Raw genomic sequence first — 22,936 nt, forward strand, 5'->3', positions numbered from 1 at the left:
ATATATGTATATTCGTTATGTTGGCAACCTTGTGTGTTGTTGAGGAATGTGCCAGTGCCATCTTTAAAGGCCATTAAAATTTGAGTGCTTCTCAGACTGGCCGTCTATCAGGCTTTTAAAATTAGATTGGTGTTTTTCTGTTGAGCTGTGTCAGGAGTGAGTGAGAATAGCACTGTGATTTCCTCTTCCAGATGCGGGTGAAATCGGGAAAGTATCACAATCCCGCAGCAATCCCTGCTGGTTTTGATGCCTTTGTTGGAACACAGCTGTGCCCAGCAGCTGGTCTGGATTCAGGGAACCAGGGAATTTGCACAGTTAGCGGATATAAATAGAGAATTTTTAACTATGAAGGATGCTTAGCTCTGCAGTAAATAAATCCTAGTCTAAGTGAAAGGCTAATTAAAATCTTAAAAAATTGTCTTGTGCCTCAGTTCTTCCCCTTTTGAGTCTTTCTTTATCTGCAGGATTTGAAAGAGAAACAGGTGTTACCTCTGTAGACTCTTACTGTCTGCATTCCAACTGATGTCAAGAACTGTCCCCTTCCCATATAGATTTAGACATTTTTAGGCTTTTGTGATTATTTTTCGGTTTACAGAGGAACTTTCATCATCTTCATTATTTTAATTTCTGCTTGATATTCTGACAATTGTTCAGGGCCTGCCTCATGAAGAGCAGAACAAAGAGGTGGCAGCTAGCTCTTGGAGCTTCCGGAGTGAATGGGACAGGGGCACAGTAATGGACAGGTGGAACAGTAATTCGGAGCATTGGGTTGTGTCCCTGCCCTGTCACGGCTTTGCAGTGTGACACCGGATGAACTGGTTCCTATTTCTCTGTTTCAGTTTCTGCTGTAAAAGAAATCCAGTTCAAATGGCATTCTTGAGGACCTCATAATGCTTTTAAAATTGTGCTGGCAACTTCAAATAGTGGGAGTTTTGGGCAGGAGACTCACCCCATTAGAAGACCTGTCCTCTTCCATGTTTGGTCAGAAAGCCCTTCAGCAATTTATTTTAGAAAATAGGATGTCCTCTGAGGTGTAGAGCTGTGTCTAATCCCTTTCAGGTGTAAATTAGGAAAAGCTCCCCTTGAATCAACATTTAGGCTGATCCAGCACTGGTACAAGATGCTCCTGGAAACACATGACCCTTGCCTCTGCTTTCTCTTCCACCTCAGGAGAAGCCTTGCTACAGTCCTAATTCCCTTAAAAAAAAAAAAAAACACATAGCAATTACTTCTTAGGAGTAGTAGGATGAATGAGGAGTCAATCACAGCCTTCTTCGTCATCTAATGGCATCAGGCTGCACTGCCTCCTGCCCCACTCTGCACCCCCAAAAGCATGCAAGTAAGCGTGCCAGCCCCTAGGGCCCAGGGCCTCTGTGCCCCCACCATCCTGCTCCCCTTGCCCAGCAGCTGCTGGCTAGCTTGACTTGCTAAATCCCTGCAGACTCCTTCAGGGACAAGCTTTGCACTTTTTTTAAACTTAAAATGGACTTGAAATGTATACTGAAGTGTATCGTTACCTAAATACAGGCAGCCTTTCCACCCCACCGGGCTTCCTTTGTACCCTTGCAGACCCTCCAGGAACAGTTAGAAGAAAGCCTGCAGTAGGGTGTACCCTATCGCACAAATATCGTATTGCAGCTCTCAAGAACATGACTGAGCCCAGTGTAGGAGCATATGAATTGCTATGTATTAAAAACAGAGAGAAGCTGCTCTTCCTTTGTGCAAGAGAGGCTGCATTTCAGCTTTTACAGGTGAAGTGCTTAATATCCTGTTTCTCCAGTGATGTGGGGATTGATGGCTTATGTATTAACCTATGAGCTTTTCTACTCTTGCATGACTCTTTAAAACAGGTCTTTTAGTTTAAGAGGATGACAAGTTGGTGAGATATTTGTGTGAGGGAAGCATTCTTTTTTGTATGTGTCCTAGGGACACATCTTCCATCCTAGCAGTCTGACAGCTTTTACTGGCCTTTGCTTTCACATTAGAAAGAGGGAGGGAATTGAGCTGTGTTGGACCATAATGTAGAATTAGACTCTGATGACCTGTCAGAAATGGATTCCAAATGAATCTATGCCTGATTCATAATATCCTCAGTAAAAGAATATGTTATGTTTTATTTTTCATTTGCAACCTCCTTTTAATATATTGTTTTTAATTCTGTAACATTTTTTCTGTGAGGATCTGAAAAGATATTGTAAAAGAGAGGTAAATGTAATTCTTTCCCAGTTTCACATCAAACTAAAGAAAAATCACAAAGTGACTTGTTGAATAGAACTCAAGAGTCTTGAATTCTGTGCCTCTGCTGTAGCTAATAAGCCATGATTATAATGGGCTCAGTGGAAACATAATAAAGGGGTCTTATTAGCTATTGTTTCAGCAAAGTGGAGGAGGGCATATTAACCCATTTGGGCTAGATTATTTTTGGTATATTCTGGTATATAGCAAGGCCATAGATCATGCCACACCTGAATCACTGAGGAAAGTGATTTGGGAGTTATACCACCAGATCATGAGGCAAATGACAGGTGACTGAAATGAAAGTGTTTTGGTTTGGTTGGGCTGAAATGTCCAGTAAATCAGTATTAGTGGAGTAATTTAGCTTGTTTGGCTCAGTAGCATTTCTGCCCTCCTCCAATGTTTGTAGTTTCCAGCAGAAGTTAAGAAGACGGTATGAGCCCTCAGAAAATCCAAGACTGAAATTTTGCTTTATTATGTTCTTCATTGTGCAGTTTCTTATCTGTAGCATAAAACTGGGAATCAAATCTGGCAGTTTGAGAAAATAATCACATCCCAGATGAAGATATATTTTGTTACTTAAGGCACATGCTTTTGCTTCACCAGCAGCCAGTGCTCTAGGAAGCAGCATTTAATTAAATGTTGCTGAAGAAGAAAATTGTCAATCCGGATTGAAGACATGCAGGTCAAAGCAACGTTTGTGTCCTGGCTATTAAGCCTGCTTCAAAGTTATAGTTTCACCATTAGATGGCAGTTTCACTTAGTCTTGTATTTTCTCAACATATGTTTTGCTTTAAGTCTCTAAGAAACTGCCTCTTCTTACTGCAGACTGAGGAAATCTTACCCCTCTGCTTTCCACGCCTTAGGCACCTCTGTGAGGTTCAGTATCGTAATGCTGAGTAATATTATATAGGTAAGATCAAGCTTTTTGAGGACCTGAGAAACAGGGAAATCAATATTTCTTCTTAAATAAATAACGTAATCTAGTAATTAAAGAAACAAACTGTGATGTTGTGAGGTTAGAACTGTGCAAAATCCATCAGTTTCCTGATTTACTGGGAACTGTCTTCAATATTTTAATGCTTATTTCTACCCTTATATAACTTATTTTTTGGAGAAAATGCTCATTCTTACTGTTTAAATCATACACTCTCAGGTTCCAGACTGTTTGTTCCAGTTTGTAGTTCTGCTCTTCTTGGTTTGGGTAAGTTGTCCAGCAGCAAAGTCCCCCTTCTTATTGCAATCTTACTAAATGAATGGGTTTTCTAAAGAACCAAGACTACAGTGGAGGACTAGAACCTACAAACAGATTAAATTGAGCTTTCTTCTGGTAGAGCTGAGGAAAGTTAGTATTTGCAGTAGATACAGTCCTGGAGTGGTATTTCAAAGAGCATATGATAAAGACTTTGTTTTAAAAATAGGCAAAAACAAGTTAAAAGGAAACTGCAATTCCCATGTTCAGAATAAAAAAAGTAACTGCATCCTGTGAATGTTTGGACTGATGCTTTAAACAGTCTATTGTGAAACTCTCAATGGAAAAAAAAGGCAGATCTTTTTGTAAATTCAGGGCTTAGAAGTGAGAGATTGCCTTTTGCCCAGCATCGGTTGTCCCATTGCATCGGAGAAGCTAAGGACTGAATAGGTGTCCAAGGTGGTTGTTCTTCTCAAAGTACAGTATCTCCAAGGCAAAGCTGAGGCAGAATGACTAAGACATCATGGAAAAGGTTTACATTTTGTAGGATTTTAATAGTGAAATGGCACCTGCCTGGTGCATAGCACAGATTTCACTTTGCCTGGCTACTGGTCATTAAACTGCACAGCCATCATATTCCTAGTTGCTCTGAGCTTGGTTTGCTGTTTGGATGAAGTGAGAGCTTTGCCTCTCTTTGGTTATGTTTTTCTGTTGTATTCCTCCCTTCGTGGAGATGGTACTTATTCTAGCTGACACAGGATGAGCATTTACATAGTGTAAAGAGGAAATGATGAGCACTGGAAGACAAAGTGGCTGCAGGTGTCCTCATGTGCTTCCAAGGAGAAAAGGTGTAATGAGACTAGGTGTAACCCTTGTTGCTTTAATATCATGCAGAATGGCATTCCTGCATGAAATATTTGCTGTTACAGCAAAGTCAGCCCTTTAATTCTCATCTAAAATAATGTTATTGTGTGTTTGGCAGCACTGTGTGCGTATTCTGTTTTGTTGTTTTCCAAAGTTGAATGGAAGTTGGAAGGAAAAGAGATTTGGAAAATATCATGAGATTTGATTTCTGTTTTACAGGTAGGAATTTTTTTATCCGTTTTGTTTTTTGTCTTGTTGGAGGTAGCTGGCCAGTTTTGCTGTTTTTTGTACAGGTCTTTTGCAAGTAACAGGAGAAATAAAAATGTGAAAGAACAGGGGAAAAAAGAAATACTTTATTCTGATGAAACAGACAATAAGAAAGGGAAATCTGACAGGTGGAGCAAATACAGCTGGTTTTAACTCATTTTTTTGCAATGTACTTGATTTCAAACTGAAGCTATCCCAATAGGCAGCTGTTACATTCAGACTCAAACAGTTCCTCCAGTGGTGAAGTAATTTTTGTCTAAATCATTTCTGAAATTGTATAGGATCCTCTAGATTGTGAAAACTTTGGGAATATGAGCTCTTCTGTTTCCTTATCTTGGCTTTGATTTAGCTTTACAGCTCCTTTGGGAAGACTTCTGGATGGGGTCATGAGTATTTTCTAAATCAGGGGCTATCTGAGGCCGTCTGGAACACTAGGCTCGATACCAACTTCGCATGCAGTTCCACCAGTGTGTTTCAGCCCCAAATGTTATGCGGGCTTTCCCCACTGCCCTGTCTGTCCTTATCACAGAGCTTTCACTGCTCCTTGTCTCTTGTGTTTGGTTGTTGTCACAGACCCGCAGGCAAGAGTGACTTCATGGAATGGCAAGTGTGACTCCTTTGATATGTGGACAGACCTGAGAGGCACTTAAGTGAGACTGCTCATATCTGCCCCTGCTTGAGCAACACCTGAACCCTGCTCCCCCCTGCAGACGGCTGCCTTTTCAGAGCTGCAGCCCTGCCTTCCCATTACTTTCCTACAGGTGCAGAAACAGTAAGTGTGTAGACTGTGAAAGACTGCCTCAGAGAAGGGGCAGATGTCACTGGAGCAGCATGTCATTGAAAAAGTGAAACAAGGGGAATAAAGCCGCACACTGCCAGATCACTTTCAGCCTTCAGATGTTGTAATTACTTTTTTTCAGTTTTTATTGGTAATGATTAATGGCTTTTTCACTATAGAGAAATATCTGTCTAAGAGAGTGGAAAATGTCAAAATCTCTCCCCCCACTCCTTTATATTTTACCCACTCTTTTTCAGGGTTTTATAATGAGGGAAGACAAAATTTTCATCTCTGAAGTAAACACAGTTTGCTTGTAAGGCCAGTTCTAGTCAAGCTATCACAGACCTTGGAAAACTTGATGATGGATTTGCCACAGCCTTTATACAAGGTTAATCTGATAGCCACACTCCCATCTGCTTTTGCCATGCTTTGTTAAATTGTATTGGACTCTGTTCTAATAATCTCACTTTCTGGTACTCTTAGAGGTTTGGCCACATAATACAGGTGAAAGCACTTCTGTTCCCCTCCAGTCCTCCAGACGTACATTTGAATGTCTGTCCATCCCCCAAACTTATCTTGGTTTTCATCTTTGTATGTTCTCTTTGCTCTGATTCATTCCCTTCTCTCTTGTTACAGAATTAACTCTTATTAGGTACCTATCTCATATTCGTATCAACAAGAGCTAATTGCTATAAAAGAATTGTGCATCTAAGTATCTTTATGGATCTGCTACCTTTTGGTTGTTTCCTCCTCATTCCTTCCAGTAAATAGATAGTTATTGACTGGCCTGACCTTACCTGTGATCCCACTGAGCTAAATGGGATAGTTTTTGCAATTTACTCTCTCTTGCACTTAAAAGAGCCTGGGAGACCTTTTAGGTGAAGGCAAACACTTCTTTACACAAGTCAATGGCTGCTGACCATTTTTTATCAAAAAACTAAATTCTTACTAGAATTTAGAATCTATTTTTAGAGCTTAAACTTCCTGACTGCACTCAACTTTGCAAACATGTCATACTTGTGATAGGTGGCTTTTCTCCTCCCCCTGTCAGGGACTTATGAGCACAGACAACCCTGCGGATCATTCTAAACAGTGATTTTAGGATGTGAAAAAACTCTGTTTAGGTTGAGCCTACAAAACTCCTGCTTCGCTCTGTCTAAGATATATTTGAACTCTGGTCTTTAGGAATGAGTGGCTGATGCTTGAATTCATCACACTTCCCTTGGGCTAGTCATATTGCTCATATTGTCCTTACTGCTGTTCTGAACATTAAGAGGGCTGCACAGACACTGATGGGTGAGGGAAACAACCTTTCTTGCAATTAGTCTGCCTGAATTTTAGGCTTAGCATGTAAAGAGGTTCAAGAATCTGAAGAACCTTAGAACACCGTGATGAACTGAAGCTTTTTATTACGTGCCCAGCCATTCTTAAGTTTGTTTGCCCAGGCAGTTAATTCTGCAGGTACACTGCCTAGCATCCAGTGAAGAAGTTGTGTTAAAGTGCTGTCATGCAAGGAGTGCAGTTACTGATAAGCCGATGTTGAATTTTCTGTCTGAGTCAAATCACAGATCTGTGGCAACTCTTTGCCCTGATGGGTTGCATTTAATCTGGCATAATTTGATGTAATGGGTCAGAAATGTTGTTACAAAATACATCACATCTGGCTAGCTGCTAGCAATCTGGAGAGTAAATATCCCTATGGACTTTATTACAGTGGACAGAAGTGCTTTAGACAGGATAAATAGCAGGTTCTTCACTGTCAAAACTCTCTTGAGTTTTTCATTATGTCTGGTTTAAACGGAACAATATAGGATATGGATACATTCTCACATCTTGTCTATAAGTGAATGCAAGTGTCTTGATATGGGATGACCATGTGACTGCTTTGCAGTTTCATTTCAGAGCAGGGGAGATCCAAGTATTTCAGCAAGCAGATACTGTAGAAGGTGATCTGAAAATCTTCTGGGACCAATTGTACCCTGTGATTCCTTGGTTTGACTATATTTCAGACTAAGATATCTGGTAATTTCAAGATTTGGTCTTGTTTTGAGTCAGGATAGAATCAAGCCTCAGGAAGTATCTCAGTAATCTACTGATAGTAAGACCTAAGGAAGATCCAGCTTTACTAAGCTGCAGCATTGAGTCAGTGCTTTTGGAGCGTGGCACTCTGTTGTATTCTGACCACTGCCATGAACTTCAGAGTGAATTAGATGGGCAGTACTGTGATGGGCATATTGTGGTGAATATGAAAGTTTTAGGGACACAGCTACTGTCATCATTTATACATCTACCGTTCTTTTGACTGGAGTAGCTCTAAGAATTTACAAACATTGATTAAACCTTCACACGTTACCCAGGAAGTAGGATTTATTATCTTTTACAATCCCCTTTAAGATCCTTGGAGGCTCTTGGAGCTCAGAGAAGCAGCAGCTTAACACGACTCTCTTCCCCATAAAGATAAATCTTTGAGTTTTGGATGGAGGACTTGGCCTGGCTGCTGTTGTATGTAAACCCATTCACTGAGTGCTAGTCTATACACTTAGAAGATCCTGTACCACAGCCTTTGCAATTTGATGTAGGCTTGTGCTAAGCTTAATAAATACAGGAATCTGCATAATGTTTGTAACCAGTGTTTTAGACTGTGAATTGCTAAGTGTCTCATTAGCAAGAGCTACTGATTTTGTAAGTGAGCAAACTGCAGCTGGTCATGTTTGGAGTTAGAGAGAGATGGCTCATGGGCATTCCTCTAATTGTCCACACAAGGAAATTCTGGGTAATTTGGGTTATCGCTAATACAGGAGCCCCATACATGCCTATGCCAATTCTTTTTTTTCTTTCTTTTTTTAATATAAAATTCTTTATGATGGAACCACATTTGTTTACAGGTACCAGAGTCATACAATGGAATTCAGTCTGCAGGGTTGTTTTCCAAAGGCAGTGCCTATTGCTTACTTGAAAAGAGGACTTTATCTGCTGGTGAAGTTTATAAGCTTGAACCTGTGTCTTTTGCTTCAACCCTTGTGATTCTGGCAACATAACTATCACTCCATGCCAATTACTAGATTCTGCTTCTATTTTCCTCTTTATTGTGGTTACAATTATTGGCCAGTGGTTGTAATTAGTTGGGTGAGCAGCACTAGCCATGATGACTTCATTAGAACTGGGAATGGACAGAGCCTGGCAGACCCCTGGAAATCAGTGTTGTCACTTCTGCACTGCCGTCTGTGCCACACCAACTGACTGTTGCTCTCAGACAGGAACTGCCCTGGGATCGGTGGTTTTGCAAATGCTTTTAAGGAAAGCAGCAGCTCTGTGGGAGAAGAAAGGGATCTGAAGGGGCCTCCCTCCACGGCCTGGTGTTATAAACACTACTTAGTTTATCTTGTATTTTAAGTTTGGAAGGTGTAGTCTGAAACCCCAAATTAAATGTTATCCTGCATTTTTCCTCAGCATGTATGCTGTCATTAGCCCCTTAATTACTACCTGCTCTGTTTTATCACACTTCCCCCAAAGATGACCTATTTGCCAGCCTTTCTGAGTGTTGTGGCATTCCACTTTCTGAGGAGCTGTTTGCCTTCATTCGTTATAATTAGTTACCCTGCTTCTCTGCCTACTTATTTTCAGTATGGCAGACAGTTTCTGAACTCTCACTTCTGGTCCCTCCTGAGTCAGAGATTTGCTGGGTTGAAGAATTGTTGCTTTCTAAAAATCATCATGGTATACGTGTGACTTTTGTGGACAAGTTTAGTCTACAGTTTGTAGACCCATGTTTTCCCTCTGCTCCATATCCTGTTAAAGCACTCCTTCCAGGACTTTTTGAAGTTCAGGGCTTTGGGGCTGTCAGACAAGAAGGAAGAAGAGGAAATTGAGGATTGCCTGGTCTGTGCTGGGCACCTTCCATAAACCAAGTTAGTGGCAATATGAGTTACTGTTTTTCTTTCCAGTAGTCAAAAACCAACCCTGAGGGGAGATTGTTGGTGCTCATACAAGGCTATGAATAAAGTTCACACTACAGCCTCTCTTTTCAAAGATGGTAGGCTGGACATACCACATCTTTGGTAGCTTTCTAAGATCCATGGTTTTTATAGGAGAGTCCTCATCTCTTGGAAATCTGGAGAAGTAATGCAAATTTTACTGCTGACAGCCACTCTTAGAGCCATCACAGGAAAAACGTAGCCTTTTATTTTCCCCGGAGAGTCAGCAGCCCCTGGGAGATGTTGGCAGCTGTGTGACATACCAGTTCAGTGAGAGCATACCAGCTGGCAGGAGAAAGGACCAAAAGCAAACCAGAGTCAGATGTGATTAGTCATTGTCATAATCTCAGTATGTTTGGTTTCTAATTGTAATTGTTATGAGATGAGTCAGAAGGGGTAAAACATTTGCCCAAGGACATACAATGTCTGTAGGACAGCTAGGATTTGAACCTTCTGTTTCTTCAGTCATGACAATGTGCTCTAAGCAGTGTTGCCGTTACTGTGATAACTCACTAGTAAATCTTTTCCTTCTCACATAAGTAGCAACTTGCAGGTGTGAGGTGATGTATCTGAAATGGGGAGATACCTAGTGATAGCAGTGCATTGTGGCTCTTGTCACAGGGCATTTCCAACTGTTTCTATTCCAACTGCCTGCTAAAAGCACTGCAAACTTTAAAAGTAAGTTAGGTTGCTTGGGACTTTATCCAGTTGAGTTTTGAAAATTTCTAAGGATGGAGTTTCCACAGCCTCTCTGGACAGCCTGTTCCAGTGTTTGACCACCCTCATTGTGTGAGATTTTTCTTTATAACTTGATGGAATTTCCCGTGCTGCAACTTGTGTCTACTGCCTCTTTTTCTCACTGTACACTTTGAGACAAGCCTAACTCCGTCTTCTCTATAACCGCCCTTTCTTGGTGAATGCCACTGAAAAGACAGATGCTGATCAGATACTTATGGGGCTTGACCATGCCATGAAGAGGACTCAGAACTGTTCAAACTAAACAGAAGTGAAATCATCTTCTAATTACTATCATTTTAGCAGCAGATTTCCCCATGCCTTCCCCCTTACACTCTTTGGCTTCGAGCAATTCTTCTGTCCTTAACCCTCTTGTCGGAGATTTTTTCCCAAACAGTTGCACACAGCTCTGTAAATGTTAGAGTGACATTTGGAGTGGGCTTGAAGAGCCTATGTGCTCCTTCTTGGTTCCCCTGTGTCTCTGCCAAGCTTCACTATGGCAATACTGCCTCACTTTTCACCCACCAGGGCTAGCAATAACATTTACAAGCTACAGTTTCCTCTGTCTGCAAATATTTCCACTGTGCCGCTCAGTGCTCTTATAGCTCCTCCCCAGCCCAGTTCTTTATGATTACAGCCTGGAGGAGGGAGATGCTAAGTTTATCAGATAACATTTACCTTTCCTTGTGGATTAAGGGCTTTTTTATTCTCTCCCCACCCCCTTTAATTAGCTTATTCTCTTTTGTGTATGGTAATGACAGGAGGAGGGGGGGAAGCATGTAGGAAGGCTGGTGCTGATCAAAACCAATACGTTCTTCTCTAGGAGAAGAATGGACTTGGGAGGTCACTTCATCATAGAAGTTAAACAAAAGCTAGAATCCACAATGCAAAGTCTTGTGAGCTTTATAAATAGAGGGAGATTTGTGCTTCTGGATCCTAATATGCCTTCTTTGGGCCAAGTTAAAATTTAGAAGGGGTTGATTGCAGTTTTTGTTGAAGATGTTCAGAAATTGCAAGAGAGTTGTACCTTCCCACCTACAATGGTGGAAGGTTCACAGTTACTGGTTCCTTGAGATTTCTTCCACTTTGAGCTGAAAGCTCTCAGGAACATCTTACAAGAAGTTTGTGTTAGCTAACCTAATTTTAGTATTGAACTAGAGGAGCAAGGTGTTTATTTCGGATTCAGATAAAAATTTTTGCCTCATTCCGAAAAAAATTCAGAATTGCTTCTGTTCAAAAACAAAATTATTTCAATTTCCTAACTTTATGTATTAAGCTATTTTTTTTCTTTGAGAAAGGACTTTACTGTACTTACACTGAACCCTTCATCTTTGTGTAGATGTGTTGCTTGGGACTACTAGTTTGGCTTTTTGCCCAGACTTTTGCAAGTCTTCTATTATGTGGATACATAGACAGTAGTTTTTCCTGTAGTGATTTCATGTTTCTGCTTGATTTTGGAAAAACAGCGTAAGAAAATAAGAGATGGGAAATATGTAAGGTACTGTAATAGGGGAGAGGACAATGGTATTGAAAAGCAGAGGATGAATAGGGTGTTCATTCTGTTCTGACTTTCTAAAGAGATAAAAAGGTGTAGTTTGCACTTCAGCTGTTCTTCAGGAATTTATTTTTTTCTATGACCCAACAAGCATTTTCAGGCTATTTTCAAACTTAAATGTATGTTAAAAGTGATGAAATGTTTTATAATATGATGCAATAAAGTTTGCAACATTTTGAGAAGATATATTTGATGAAAAATATTCATCCAGATGGTCTATGTAAGCATCTGCTAGCAATTTTTGTCTATAGTACTGGCCTTATAAATGATGATTATTACTACTGCCCCACCAGTATTGCATCCCTGAAAATATGATGAATGCCTTGAAGCTAGCTTCATTATCTCTCTCGTTTGCTGCTCATTTGGAAATATTTTGTGCATATTGTACTGATAAAGGTGTCTCATGTAGTTATTCTACTTCTAGTGCTCATTTGGTCTTAAATGGCATACACTATTCAAATTTTGGGAGTTGAATTTAAGAAAGTAGTATACAAATCAAAGAAAAGCCAAAGGAGAGCAACAGAAGAGCCAAGAGTTTTAGAAAATAAAAGCTAGAAGTTGTTGAAAGAATAGGGTTTACTTAATCTAGAACAGAGTAAGGGAGCTGGGATAATGGCATGCAGAGCTTCTGTATATAAAGGTCTTTTTGTAAAGAAGATATGTATATCCATTGGCAGTAGGGAAGGAAGCCATCATCTTAATTTGAAGCAGAGAAAAATTAGGACTGATTTTAGGAAAATACTTTGAAGGTAGTGAGGCACCAGCAAAAGCTATATAGAGAGTTTAAGAGAGCTTCATCTCTAGAATGTTTTAAGAACAGGTTGTTTATGGCTGACTGGAAATGGTCAGGAGTTGTGGTTTGCAAACTTTTTGAACCAATGGGCTACTGTTAAATTTCAGAATGTCTTGTAGACTGCTCAGCCCCTCTCATCAGTTTTTAGATAGAAAAATAAAGAAGCAGTATGGCTCCATGGACTCACTGGAACAATTTTACAAAGCTTCATGGGCAACTAGTGATCCACAGCCCGCAGTTTGGGAGCTGCTGGTTGTGATATATTTGATCTTACCTTAGTGCAGGGAGTGGAACAGATTATTAGTCGAGGTTCCTTACATTTCTGTGCTTGTATGTGTCTAAGATTTTAGCAACTGCTTTATCTTATCTTCATGAGTTGATTTCAGTGCTTAACAAATAATGATAATGCTGTTGGCATCTTGGCTGGCTGAAATCTTTAAAGCAGAATAGCTTTGTTCTTACTGGTACAATAATCCTGACAGTTGCCAATAAGTGATACTATCTGCAGTGCATTTTGCTCGACTAATAAATTTTTATAATATTATGGACCCACTTCAGGTAGATATTTAAATATTGTTTCATGTTCTCTATTATTGTCCTTTTAAGTGCTAATGAATTACATTTACATTCCTCCTAGTTAATCTTTCCTATTTGGCAGGCTAAGTAGGGTCAGGTCCAATGGCACTTGGATGGGAGACATCCAAGGAAAATCCAGTTTGCTGCAAAATGTGTTGTAGTGCATTTAGTAAACATTGCCTTTTCTTCTGAGTTGGTGGAGGAACAGTGCCAGAGCATGGTACCACTGATTTCACAAGGTCTTAAGCACTTGTCAGCATTTCAAGTTCTCATTGCATTTTTCACAAAAATAGGAGCATTAACTCCTGAGTGTAGTCAGATTTCAGTCTGAATAATTACATTCTGGCTCACAACATTTCCATTATTTACAGACAGGCAAAATTCTTAATTTTCTTTCATAAAACATTATGTACCAAAGGCATGCACATTTTACAAGCTCCTGCATTCAGTTGTTGAGGAAGTGAACATCACAGCTATGGGATCAAACCTGTCTTTTTGTGTATGCTGGTGATTGTTATGGATAATGGCAATTTGTTATGTTTTTAGCTGAATAGGAAATTATTCTTCCATAATATGTTCAAAGTTGTCAAATGCTACTTTAAAAGTTTTTAGCAATGTTACACTAAATCAAATTTGGTCCCGTTCTGTTAGCTGAAAATGACAGGGACTCTGTTAGGCAACACATGTGAATCTATGTCAAAAAACTTTATTACGGTTAATAAAATATTTCTTAAATTTTGAAAATATTTGCCTTATAACATGGCAGCTGCAAGTATAAAATCACCAAGAGAACTCAAGAGCTTTGCAATGGGCTTTTCTTCTTATGCGTTGTCCCCTGTTATGTGGTGTTTGGGAAGTCAGGTCAGGACCCCAGAGATACCTCTGTATCTTACTGTATTCCCTATGGGCATGCAGGGACGCCTCTAGAGGTCTTTACTTTTCACCTGCTAACGTAGGTGAGACCCACTGCCACAGTGTATGGCGGTGTAGCCATCCAGTGAGCCTGCTCAGGCACACCCAGCTCTATACGCCAGAACAAAGAGGCCCTATCTAAACATTACACTACATTTACAAGCAGGAATGAATAGCAAATAAGTCCAGTCTTGAAGGCAGCTTAAGCACAACTCTTAGTAGGCCAAGTAGACATAGTCATTCTTTCCTAGCTGTCCTGATTTTGCAATCCTAACTGAAGGCCTTAAAATCCATGTGACACAAAACTTTGATGATGCTCAGTCCAAATTACACCAGGGATGAAAAAGGGGTTCCCCAACTGATTCAAGTAAGTATGTTAAACCCCTTCTTCAGTTTAAGAGCTTGACTGACTTCTCTTGTTGAAACTCATCTGTATGGAACCTCTTGGCACAGGAATGAGACTTTTTTTTTTTTTTAAGTCCCTTGAGAAAGCTGCGTTTTTCACTTGTTCATTTTTTAAAGTAATATCTTGTTTTTTAAACAATCGAGACTTTATTTGTGGCTGTGTGTCTGCTAATGGATACATTAAAAGAAAAGCTGGCATGTTTGCATGGAAATGGAAAGATGTGTGCTGTATAACACCTACAGGAAAGTTTTGTCTGGTTTGTGGATACAAAGCTCTGGCACTTTTTTCTTGAGATGAGTATCTTGAAGGATGTCTTGATTTTTTTGTGAGAAGTTGGAAATGTTTGGTCTATATTCCCCATAGTTTTGAACCAGCATCTCTGTTCTTTTCCACGCTTGCTCCTTGCTAGGTGCCTTGTGCATCACCGATTGGTTTAATTGGAGATGCACTTTTCTCTGGAAGCTCTTCCACATGGGTCTGGGTGGTGATAGCTGACTCTCAGTGTAACTAAATGTGTGTGTGGTGTAACTGTATGGCAAATGTAACTGTATGGTATAGCTGATATCGCCTGAATTGTCGTCATTGCTGACTTTAGCTAAACTTTTCCTGAAGAGAGGAAAATTTTCCTCTTTCTTCCGCTGTCATCTTTCAGGAAACTTCAAGAAGGAACAGAGCTATATTGTAGTCTAGGAGGCATGGGAAAGAGAAAAAAAAAAAAAAAGAGCAAGAGACTACAGAAAGAAGTGAAAAGGGAGGAAAAAAAGAATGAGGAAAAGAATAGAGATGAATACAAGCAAAAGGTTAGAAAGCAGGAGAAAGAGCATAAAGAGGCCTTGAATATTTTTCTGTATCTGTATTCTAAGAATATGCCCGTTGCCATCTCCCCAGGAGGTTTATGCAGAGCCTTGTGGGGAAGGAGTAGAGAATGGCTCCTTTGGATGCTAAGTGTAAAATTAAAGCTGGCAGGGTTTCAGAGCACAAGATTGGGAAGCTAATCGCTCCTAATAACATATTGATTTTCATGGACCTCTGGCATTATGTAAGGGCAGTTTTGAATCAGCACCTGGTTTCTTCCTCTTCCCATCATCAAGCTACTGGCAACGAAGCTTCTGGCTTTGGGGTCACCAGTAAATGCAGGTCTGGATTTTTTTGTCTGTGTGAATCTGTGTGGCTGTCTGAAACATGGGTGAAGCCTCGTACACTATCCATTGCTTCTATGCACATCTGTGTGGGACATCCAAATATCATGGCTACCCTAATAGTATAAGGAATGTGCATGTGTTCTTAACTCAGATAAGTGTGCTTCTCCTTATATTTATGGTGCTAATCAAAAATATCACAGTCCCATTGCAGGAGTTGGTCGAGGACAATCAAATGGATGCCTGTATTCAGGCGGAAATTGCCAGCACAAGTGTCTCACTGAGACCCTAGAAGACTGAAGTCACCTAGGCAGCACCAAGTTACATTCAACCCTGAGCAGATTTTCTTTATGTATCACCTAGCTGTAATATGCCTTCCTCTAGTTTTGGGGTCTGACTGTCAGAACAAGGAGATAGGTTTCATTTCTGTGACTGTCACTAAGGGTATTTTCTTACATGGAGAGAATGTTCTGCCTGCAGTGACGTTGTGCTGAAAATGCTCCCGGATACTCCAGATGGTGAAGAATTGTAAGGTGGGCATTAAATTTTGTATTTTTAAAAGATGTCAGGTGCATGCCTAGTCTGAACTGGGCCAGGCTCAGGTCGGCATAGGGCACAGACGAAAACAAAAACTCAACTTTTGTTACAACTATGTGGAGACTATTTCAACATCAATCCCCTTAATTGTGGCAAGGATTCATTGTTCTCTTTTGGTAGCAGACTGGCCAGAGAAAGGGCAGTAAGCAAGACTGAAGTAAGGTTTAGAAACACTGTTGGATGTCAACTGAAACACTTCCTTGATTGTCAGATTAATTTTGATTATCCCCTCCAACTGGAGGCTTGCTCCCAGTTTCATCTCTCTGGTTTGTCTCTATTGACTAATTGTATGTTTAAATGGCTGTTGATCTGGTGACTGGAACTTCGTTGAAAACCCTCAGTTCCTCTTTGTATCTCCAGATCAGGATGGTGTGGGCAGAGCTTAGGGAAGGCTTTGCTGTGCACAAACTCATTACTGATTTGCTTCAGCCATTACCTAGAAGAAGAAATGAGGGGTTTTGGAGGTGGGAAACGGGGAACTTACTCGGTATGATATCTTTTTGTCTCTGATCTTGCCTTTGCCTCTTGGAGCTTCTTCCACTCCATCTCACTGTGTAGCTCATTCCAAAGATGAGTAACATTTATAATACTTGAATCTGGGATTGAATTAGCATTTTTTCCTGACTTTTTGGATTCAGACTTTGATTCAGAAACCCTATTCAAAAAAAAAAAATCAGTTTCTAGATTTTTGTTCCATCTTCAGCAATTCTGGGTGTTCTTCAGGTCCCACTCATGTAAATTTAATAATAATGTTTGGGGTTTCTTGTCTAAGGACAGTTATTCTCTGGCAATGGAATCAGTGGAGCTGAAGGACAAAAATGGGTTCTTTTAAAAGGGAAGAAACTCATTACTGTCTCTTTTCAGTTTGTTGTCTTCCAGTGTCTGCAGAAAAGCTCTAGTTTCCAAAATACCTAATGCGTGAGAGGGAAGCAGTAGCGCTGGGGCACTTGTGTCAGATGCTTCCACTCACAGTCCTGATATCCTCCAACCCCTCCTCACAGCTAGGGCAAACTGTTTCATGCAAGGCACATCTGAGCTGAAGGCGTCAAAAGAGCCATTTCATGCTTGACTGCACTTTCTAATACAATCTGCAGTGAGAGAGGAGAGAGAGCAAGGAGGTTTGTGCATACATACTCATTGCCTTTGAGTGTATGTATTATATACAGTACATTTGCTTCCAGCTTGCAGTTGTGGATGGCAAGTAAGGGGTGCAGGTGTGAGAGGAAAGGGAATTGAGCTCTGAAAAGAAGAAACCATTCCCCAACTTGAAAAAAGAGTTTTCTTTCCTTTTCTGTTTCTTGGCTAAGAGAAGATGCGAGTCCCCAGGGCAGCACTGACAGCTGGTACCCACAAGGTGTATGTATGGCTGAGTGGGTGTTGTGTGTAGAGAGCTTTGTGTCTACAGACCATGCCAGTGTGTAGGGAGTGCAGCTAAGGAAACTGGTGAATATGGATGCTGCTCGTAGCCATCTTATTTTAATGCTGCTTATGGAAAGAACTTATTTGTAACGGGTTTGTACGTCCCATGATCAGAGCAGTGCTGCCTGCCAGCTAGTAGTGCGGTGGGTTGCTGAGCCAGCACACCCAGAGGGATTCCCGTCAAATGTAACCAATTTAACCAAAAACACATCTGCTCTGTCACTGTATCAGTTCCCTACTTATATCTTTATTTACCCCTTCACTTACATATTCATTACCACACTATATGTATATTAGAAGCCATTGTGGAACCAGCTATGAGTCCTTTCCAGCATGGAGGTAAGCTTGTTCCTCAGTTTCCTGTCCAACTACTCTTATCTAGCATGCATGCATCCACTGATTTCTATATCCATATGCCCTTTTACTATAACACTTTCCTCTGAGGCATACTTGTCCAAACACTGGCTGTTCCATGAGACCCAGGTCCTGTACAAAGTCTTAACAGCGACTTATTTGACAGGGCTAAAAGAAATGTAGTAAATGAATAAATGTGAAAAATATATAAGGAATTCTTTTCATAGAGAAACATAGAAAACATTAATGCATTAAATTGTTTAATTCACTGCTGAAAAATACAATTTATGACCAGAATAAAAGTGAGCATAGTACTGGGAAAGCACAGTACATCACATGGAACCCTTGGAGAGTCTGGTTGCCCAAGTAGTGCAGCTCCCCTTTCCAAAACATACTTGGCCCATTGGGCATTGAGAGGAGGATAAGGATTGGTTCTGTCAAGCTTGCATTTCCCTCTAGAAATTCCAGTGATGTCAGCATGAGTGACTCTGCTGCAAAATAGGGAGAAATGGGTTGAAGTACATCAAGAAACCATACAAATTCCAAATACGTGTTGTTGTAAATGGTTAAATTAGATGGGGTGCTAGCTTTCCTGGGCTGTGGGGTGTCCAGTGAGAGTCCCAGACATTGCAGAAAACTAGCTAAACTGCATGAGGCACTGGTATGAGTGAATTACAGACCAGACCTTCCACGTGCCCAAGGAGCTAGACTGGTCGGTTGCTTTTTACATCTGGACTTCTTGACATAGTTCTGTGATAAAAGTCTTACATGGAGCAGTCTCTACATCTCTGCCTTCCATAGGGGTGGGCTGTGGGGAGAAGGGACACTCTGACTTGTACATTATTACATCTGTGTGGATTTGTAAATTGTGCTGATAAAAATGCTTTAGAGCATATTCACAGACTGAAATGATTGCCATGCTGTACTGTTTGCTGCAGTTCTATCACAAGACTTTAAATTTACCCCCTTAGAGAAGAATATCAGTTTCTGCAGGCAAAAGCCTGAACAAATAAGAGAATGTTAAGTACTTTATAGTGCCTTTCCTCAATTGAATTCTCTGTTTTCTTTGACATCCTCAGAGAAGACAGAAAAATATAATTTCTTTCATTGTTGTTTTTGTCCTTTTCCATCCTCCTGGCTTTCTTTGTGCCTCCGTCTCCTGCCATTTCCTGTGTTTCAAATGACACTTAAATCTGACATGGATTTTGGTTTGTTTCTTTATTTGCCTTCCAATGCCATCAGTTGTGTCAGCAAAGCTCCAGAAACATTAGGTACTAGTAAGGAGGGAGGAAAAAAAAATCACAAAACCAGCACAAATCTGATATCAAAAAGACCTGTTAGGAAACCTCTTTCATATTCATACATGCTTGTCCTTTACAGTGTACCTTTCATTCCAACAAAGCACTGATATAAGATGAAAGGATCAAAATCAGAGTAGATCTATTAGTTCAGCATTAACTAATGTTTCTTCTGGCCTCTTTCTAAGGATTTGTACAGCCTACTTTTCACTGTCCCTGAGTAATGTGTACCCCTGGAAACCATTCTACAGTCTAACTTATTACACTTTGGAAACATTTTTTCCTTTCCTGCTTTAGATTTTCTTTGTTCATTTTCACTCTACTACTTCTAGCTATGGTTCTCTGGACTTTCTAAAAAATTTCTCTCCTTTGTAGTATTTTTGTAGGTCCTAAATTCATAATAATTCACATTTAATAGCTAAGACCAGTGAACTTGCTAAATGAAATTCAAACACCAGAAACAATGGAACAAGTATAGGGCTTAGTTCTCTTTTGTTTGTTTTGTAAGTCTGTTGTCCCATCACTGGTCTTTTTTAGGCCATAAACATCTTTCTGGTTGTTAGTCTGGTAGACTTTCTCTGTCTGGAGGATGCCAGCTTTCTGTTTGTTGACTGTGCTGATCCTATTGCACTTAATTGTTACATCGCCTGGGTAATAAAGTTCTCCAGAGGTAAAAAGGTGGTGTTCATTATTCCCAACAGCTTGTGCCAGCACATAAATAGTTGGAGATTACTACCTGTGTTGTAGTTTTCCACAGGTAGTGGAAATAGCCCCTTTCTAACCAAGGATAGTGTGTTCAATGGAAAGTAGGATGAAAACCATTGTACAAGGTTTGGCTTTAAGAAGGATTGCTGTATTGGACAGTGGTGTCACAGTCTGTGATTGCCCCTAGTTATTATTCTTTTTTTAAGGACTAGCAATATGATGAAATTCCTCACTAAATAAGCAGCAACTCTGAGTACCAGAAATAGGATCTCCGAGGCTGCAAAGGCAAGACTAAAAGCTGTAGCAGAAGTGTTGTAGGCTTTATTTAAACTAGTCGTTCCAGGTAGTGCTAGGGAAGGCTGGACTAGTGAAGGAGATCCTATTTTATGGAAGATGAAAAAATGGAGGCTGTGTCAGCTTATTATTGCCAGTGATAACACACTTGTTTGTGGGATTTCTGACTCCATGGATACTGCTGCCTCCAGTTGTGGTATTGCACCACATATTTCTTTTTTCTGCTCATACTCGTCATGTAGAGCTGCTGGATGAGGTTAAACAGTTGCTGTGTTTTACCCCTGAAGTACATACTTTTCTGGGGTGAGTTATATGGCTTCAGTAAAAACAGTGCTCTATTAAAGATGTCAGGGTTCTTCAAGAGTGAAGATCACACAGAGAAGTAATTTTTTTTTTTCATATTTTCAATTGTTTACTGATTTGTTGCAGAGGCCTCCATCCTGAGTTACGATGGCAGCATGTACATGAAGATCATCATGCCTATGGTCATGCATACAGAAGCAGAAGACGTATCCTTCCGTTTCATGTCCCAGCGTGCCTATGGGCTGTTGATGGCAACCACCTCGAGAGATTCTGCTGACACTCTGCGCCTGGAGCTGGACGGGGGCCGTGTCAAACTTATGGTCAATTTAGGTATCGTATAAAAAACTCCCACTGCCCTTTCACTCTTAGTTTGGGCTTGTGATTTAGTGATTTTTTAATATTTTTTGTTTAATTTCTGTTGGTTTGATTGGATCGGATTGATTTCTAAAATAGCTGCTAAGACCTTCATAATGATATTCTCTTGCGGAGAGAAATTCTCTCCTGCATTGCTGCATGGAGATTTGCTGTCAGTTCTTCATTATGGACAGTGTTGGGTTTTAAGTCTTTAAGTTTTTAAGTTTCCTTTCTTGGTCTGGAACTGGTGAACTCTGTGTGAGACATGCTGCCTGGTCCATCTTTTGATCAGTTACATTCCTCATTCATCCGGCCTCTTCAGCATCACTCAAAACAGTCAAAGCCAAATGTGGGAGGGAAGCCAAATGGATATGGAGGCAAGCAGAAGTGCTATGAATCCCAAGCTCTTTAAAGAATTTGGCAGCGTTTGATAGAACTTGATCTAAAATACACAAGTAGCTTTACTATATGTTTCAGCCTTTAGGACTTTTTATATCTAGTGAAAATGTCTGGGTTTTTTGATTGCATCTTTGTTAAAACAAAGGCATCAATAATAAAAGTGCATCACCCCATTTCAAAAGGTTGTGTTCTGTCTCCTTAGAGTTACACTTGCCCAGAAAAAAAAATTAGAAAGGAGCACAAAAATAACAACAATAAAAACAATTTTCAGAATGAACATGTTTGAGAAGCCTATATCTATTTTTTTTGCCATTCTCTAAGCATTGTACTGAATGCCAAATAGCCTTTTTTAAAATAATATAAATACAGGAAGTGAAGCTTTCTTTTCGCTTACACTGATGCAACTTGTCGATTCATGTGAATCCAGCAATATAATTAAAAGAGATTTTGAGTCAAAGGGGCAGAACTATCATGGTAATGGGAAATGTTAAACCTCTTCTAGTATCTAGGGTACTTGATATGAAGATGTGTGCATGCTCTGTGAAAGCTTGTGTCAGCTTTTAAAATTTCAAGCACCACGGGAACAAGCATTCACATTTTTTTAAGCTAACAATGTCAGCATCTTCAAAACCTTGCTACTGTGATATCAGGAGCAAACTATGTAGTGGTTTTGTTTGTAGAGGACAACAAAGAATTATGCGCCCAAATCAGTAGTAATGTTTCCTGTTTTTCAATTCCTGTCCCAGCTAGATATGGTAAGTACATCAAGGTCTTGCTGCACCATAGATGAAAGAGCTTGGGTGGTGATTTTAAGGTTCCTCATCCTCACCTGCACTCCGGTGGAGCTCAGCAAGGAAAAGAGATCATGTACTGTCCGGCAGTGACATCATCCAAAGCTAACCTGTTTTTAAAAATTGCTTCTAATCTCCTTTTGGCTTTGAAAGTGCAAATCAGACCTGACATCGACTTTTGGGATGAGAGCGAAAAGAAGAAGATGCATTAAAACAAGACCACGTCTCTTAAAAATAAAGAGTCTCCATCCCAAAGGGGTCTAGAAACCCTTGCTTTTATATTAAAAAAAAGAGGAAAAAAAAAAAAGAGGAGTGTAGTGTTACATATTTCTTGTTTGGAATATATATGCCTTGCTTAGCTGGACTGGAGAAGTGTAAAGCACCATTGAGTGTCTAGCTAGCATAGGAGCAGATGCTGTACTATCCAGACTGGCCTAGAGGCCAGAGGGATTATATCAACTTTAGCTACCATAATAACTCTTCAAATAAAGAAAAACAGCAGGGTGATGATACCCTTCTCTGCCTGTATCAACTTTAAGAGAAGGAAAATTTCAAAGATTTCCAGGGTTTGTTTGGAGGACGGCTTAAAAGAATTGCTGTTCAGCATTCTTACATGTGCAAAGAGAATCCTTCAAAAACCTCCAGTTTGTATATATGTGTCTGCTTTTTCTTCTAATCTAATACAATTGGTGCTAATAATCTGGCACAATGAGAATTTATTTATTTTTCAGTGTCATCTTTCATGGCTATTATTTCTAGCCCTTTTCTTCTCAGAGAATATACTTGTTCACTGGAAAACTGCAGTGGCATGTTTCTATACAGAAAGTGATGAGGCAACTAAGTATTCTGCTTAGCTCTACACTACCTCTTTGTAACCCATAGCCAGTCATTTTACCTTGTGTGCCTTAGTTTCTTTCTTTGTTAAAGGAGCTAATACTTTGCAACCTGTCAGGAATGTGGTAGGGTTTTAGTAAGTGCTGCTTGTGTTACCTTTGA

General features: G+C 40.1%; 1 protein-coding gene across 1 annotated transcript in view; it reads left to right on the forward strand.

The window, feature by feature from the left end:
• LOC136990960 (neurexin-3) overlaps nt 1-20,737 on the forward strand; it is a 309,599-nt gene extending 288,862 nt beyond the window's left edge. Inside the window, exon 6 of the mRNA XM_067295682.1 lies at nt 20,523-20,737. Within this exon, the coding sequence (XP_067151783.1) occupies nt 20,523-20,737 (215 nt within the window). The remainder of the gene's footprint in view (nt 1-20,522) is intronic.
• Nucleotides 20,738-22,936: the final 2,199 nt, after the last annotated feature.

This window comes from Apteryx mantelli, chromosome 4 (assembly GCF_036417845.1).
Source record: "Apteryx mantelli isolate bAptMan1 chromosome 4, bAptMan1.hap1, whole genome shotgun sequence".
NCBI classification, from domain to species: Eukaryota; Metazoa; Chordata; class Aves; order Apterygiformes; family Apterygidae; genus Apteryx; species Apteryx mantelli.